The following is a 4,198-nucleotide window of genomic DNA, read 5'->3' on the forward strand; positions in this document are numbered from 1 at the left end:
GGAAAGAGGGGATTCAAGCAGTATGTCATCGGAAATGACCCCTCTCCCTCCTTGCCTCTGAGAACACGTGTCTCTCCTCCAGTTGAGGGTCAGCAAGGAGCAGGACCACTTCCTGATCAGCCCTAAGGGAGTTTCTTGCAGCGAAGTCACAGCATCCAGCCTGGTGAGTACAGTCCGGCCTGTCACCACCCATTTCTTGCTGAAATGTCAGTACTCTCTCTGCTCCTACGGTGAGAGGTCATCTCCAAGGTAGCCCCTGCCATCCTGTCCTTCTTGCAGTTTGCAATCTAGTGGGACAGAGAAGTCACATGGACACCAAAACAAACTGAGAGCGCAGAGCATGATGTGATCAAGAGACGAAATGGGAGGTGTAGGCCGCAAGCGCAGTGGGAGGGCGAGGGGAGAAGAGATGAGCCTGGAGGCCTCTGAGCCTGGGATTGGACAAAGGCTGGGAGCCGGGAAGCCTTCCAGCTGAGGGGATACTTTAGAACAACAGCCAGTGCTTTGTCCCAAAGCAGTGCAAGACTCTTCTAGTGCCGGTGCCCTGAGAGAGCGCTTCTGGGTGCCCTTTCTGTCCTCCTGTTCCTTTTAGGCGTGGTAGGAAGAAACTTCCAGAATCGGTTTCGATCAGGAAAGATTTCTGGGTGCGGGGGTCGGGGGAGAGGAAAGTAGTCTAGGGACTGGCTTAGAAGCAGAAGAAGTTGAGTTCAGGTGCATTTTTACATTTACACAAAGTTGTTTTTGTCTGTGCTTAGACGTGATTAAGGAGTGGCTTTTGTCTTCTGTGTCACAGTCAAAAGTGGCCGTCTCTGGTGATGATGTTCTATGAGATTGTTAATGTTAGGCAGTGCCACGGCTTAGCTGTGTGCCAGGTCAGCCGCAGCGACCAGCAGTTTGTGTGTGTGTGTGTGTGTGTGTGTGTGTGTGTGTGTGTGCGCGCGCGCGCTCCCGCCCGTGCGCGTGCGCGTGTGTTTTCACCATGACACCCACAACCCCTTGGAGTCAAAAGCAGATTGTAAGACCAGTGACTGCTCTCCATTATTTGTCCTTTAAGACCTAGCTTTCGGGTGACTGGTAAATGGGTGTTCATTATATTATCCTCTTTACCTTTGTGTGTGATTAAAAATTTTTCAAAATAACAAGTGGGAAAAAAAGGAAAAAGACTCAAGTTTAGATGTTCGTCCCTCTAACAGGAGGAATTAAAGACTCCTCCTATCTGCTTCTAGAGAATTCTGTGAATGATTCTCCTCTTGCACCTTGCTACTCAAAGTGTGGTCCGTGGACCAGCAGCAGGGCTGTCACTGGGATCTTGTTACAAATGCAGACTCTCAGGCCGAGTTCTTGGCCTACGGAATCCGAATCTGCATTTTGACAGGATCTCCAGGTGATTCTTTTTTTTTAAATCAATTTTTTAAAAATTGAAGTATAGGTGATTTACAACGTTGCGTTAATTTCTGCTACAGCAAAGTGACTCAGTTACACACGTATATGCATTCTTTTTTTATATATTTTTTCCATTATGGTTTATCATAGGATATTGAATATAGTTCTCTGTGCTATACAGTAGGACCTTGTTGTTTAACCATTCTATATATAAAAGCTTACATCTGCTAACCCCAGCCTCCCACTCCATCCCTCCCCCAACCCCTCCCCCCTTGGCAACCACCAGTCTCTTCTCTATGTCCCTGATTCTGCTTCTGTTTCATAGATAGGTTCATTTGTGTCATATTTTAGATTCCACTGATAAGTGATATCATATGGTATTTGTCTTTCTCTTTCTGACTTACTTCACTTAGTATGATAATCTCTAGTTGCATCCAGGTGATTAAAGTTTGAGAAACTCTGCTCTAGCATTTTTCAATGCTGAATTATAATCGCCTTTGTTTCCCAGTAGCCTGTGTGCTCACCCTGCAGGCAGGAATGGGGTCTCTTGCCCCCCACATAAAGCACATTCATTGCCCATGGTATGGTGGAGAGTGGACACAGGTGGGTGGGCGTGTGCCTGGCCCACCTGCCGGGAGGGGAATGAGGGGCCTCTGCCTGCTGGTGGCCGGAAGTCTCTCTTCCCCCTGGCCCAGATCAAGGTGAACATCCTGGGAGAGGTGGTGGAGAAGGGCAGCAGCTGCTTCCCAGTGGACACCACGGGCTTCTGCCTGCACTCGGCCATCTACGCCGCCAGACCTGACGTGCGCTGTGTCATCCACCTGCATACTCCGGCCACGGCGGCGGTGAGTGTCAGCTCTTCAGCCAGCATTTCAGTCTCCGAGGCTGGCAGCAGACCCATGGCACCTGTCTCTCTGAGGGTCTCCCTGAAGAAAGACATAAGCCCCCAAGCTAGGAGCAAACTCACCGTATAAAACAGTTCTGGAAAGATTCCCTGGAACTCAGAGCAAGGTGAGGAGGGGACACCCAACATGGGAACCTCCTCCTCTACATTTTCTAACTATGGAAGTCTAGGTGAGGGGAGACAAGGTGAAGATGTGTAAAGTCTTCCCTGCTGCACCCCGCACCTGCTACATACGCAAACCGGTGCCACAGGCCCGGGTGACGGCACCTTCCGAGTGTCTGGGAACTGGGAGAGAGCAGAGGGAAGACCATCAAGGAGCAAGCCGTCCCCCAAGGGTCTCTGGGCGTTTCTCCATGTCTACCTGAGACGCTGTGGTGCACCTGGAAAGACAGCAGACACTCAACCCTCACCCCCAGGCCACATGCCTACAGGGGCAAAAGAGACCTGTCACTGGCCTGTGGTTTTCTCTGCAAATCACTCTGGTTACAAGCACTCAGACCTTCCAGAATTCGGACTAAGACTGCATGTTGTATTCGTGCCAAGTATCCATTTCTGCAGGGCCGGGGCTTACACGAGGGGCAAGATGAGCGAAGTGGGGCAAGCGGCCCTTCTAACCTCTCCACGCTCCTTGCTTTTAATAAAAGGTGGGGTTTGGGGCATGGCCGTTTCAGCCTGCGTTTTAACTCTGTTCTCTGGCACTTGCATTGCTCCGTTGCCGGTAAAATGGGGGCTTCTCAATGGGCCTCCCTGTTAGTGAAGAATCGTGGCTGTTGATGCACTGACCCAAGGCTGAGGGTCTCGCGCAACCCACCCCAGGGACCCTGGACCCTGCTTCAGCCCTGCCTGGTGCCAACCCCACCAGCCTTGCCTCTTCCCGGGTCCTAGGACAAGAGCCAAGCAGGGGTGGGCAGCAGCACGCCATCCCTCCAGCGTATGCTTTGCAGCAGTTTTAGAAGGTGATGTCTTGACGTGGCAGCTGGGAAAAGTGTGATGAAAAGGCTTTAGAGGAAGCAGTGAGAAAACAAGAGCCTCGCCAAGGCGGGGGTGGGGGGTGGGGTGGGGGGGTGCCTTTCTCTTGCGCTCGCTCCCTCCCCTGCCACGTCCCCAGACAGAACTTGACTGTGCTGCTCTGAGGCCAGGGCGACTGTGACAGAGGGGCGAGGAGAGGGGTGGAGCTGCCGAGCTACACATTCATTCCGTCGTCTCACTACAGGTGTCAGCCATGAAGTGGGGCCTCCTGCCTGTGTCCCACAACGCCCTGGTGGTAGGGGACATGGCCTATTATGACTTCAACGGCGAGATGGAACAGGAAGCCGATCGGATCAACCTGCAGAAGTGCCTTGGACCCACCTGCAAGGTTCGGCTCAGCTGTTCTGGGAAGATGCTCTGGGTGGGATTGTCAAAAACCGACATCACAAGAGCGACCAATGTTCATTGGAACATGTTTATAAGTTGCAGATAAACAGCAATAACAACAAATGACATAAAACTCTTTCACCCTACCATGCGATTTGGGTGCACCCCCCCGTAACTATTCATATAGATTTACAAAACCAGGATTATAAAATATATTCTCCCTTTTCCCCTTAGCGATATACAGTAAACACCCTTGTATGCTACTAAATACTTTCTAATCACTATTTTAAATTATACTTCATTGTATGAATGGCTGTGCCACTACTTACCTACACAGTCCTCTATGGCTGGACATTGAAAAGTTTGCCCCCCAATTTTCTCTTAATATAAACAACTCTGTGATGAAAAATTCTTTCAGCTACATCTTTGTATTTGCTTGGGATGATTTCCTTAGGATAAACTCCTAAGGATGCACATTTTAAAACTCTTACTGCATAGTACCAAATTGCTCTCTCCTCCGGCCATGACTAGTACTTGAGAATGCTGTTTCCCTAC

The 4,198-nt window shown here is 50.3% G+C and overlaps 1 protein-coding gene across 1 annotated transcript in view; it reads left to right on the forward strand.

Moving 5' to 3' along the window:
• The window catches only part of ADD2 (adducin 2), a 107,243-nt gene that overhangs the window by 78,361 nt on the left and 24,684 nt on the right, over positions 1-4,198 (forward strand). The window contains exons 5-7 of the mRNA XM_007453402.1: positions 83-163; positions 2,079-2,228; positions 3,501-3,644. Coding sequence (XP_007453464.1) covers positions 83-163; positions 2,079-2,228; positions 3,501-3,644 — 375 coding nt within the window. The remainder of the gene's footprint in view (positions 1-82; positions 164-2,078; positions 2,229-3,500; positions 3,645-4,198) is intronic.

Source organism: Lipotes vexillifer, unplaced genomic scaffold (genome assembly GCF_000442215.2).
Source record: "Lipotes vexillifer unplaced genomic scaffold, Lipotes_vexillifer_v1.1 scaffold253, whole genome shotgun sequence".
NCBI lineage: Eukaryota > Metazoa > Chordata > Mammalia > Artiodactyla > Lipotidae > Lipotes > Lipotes vexillifer.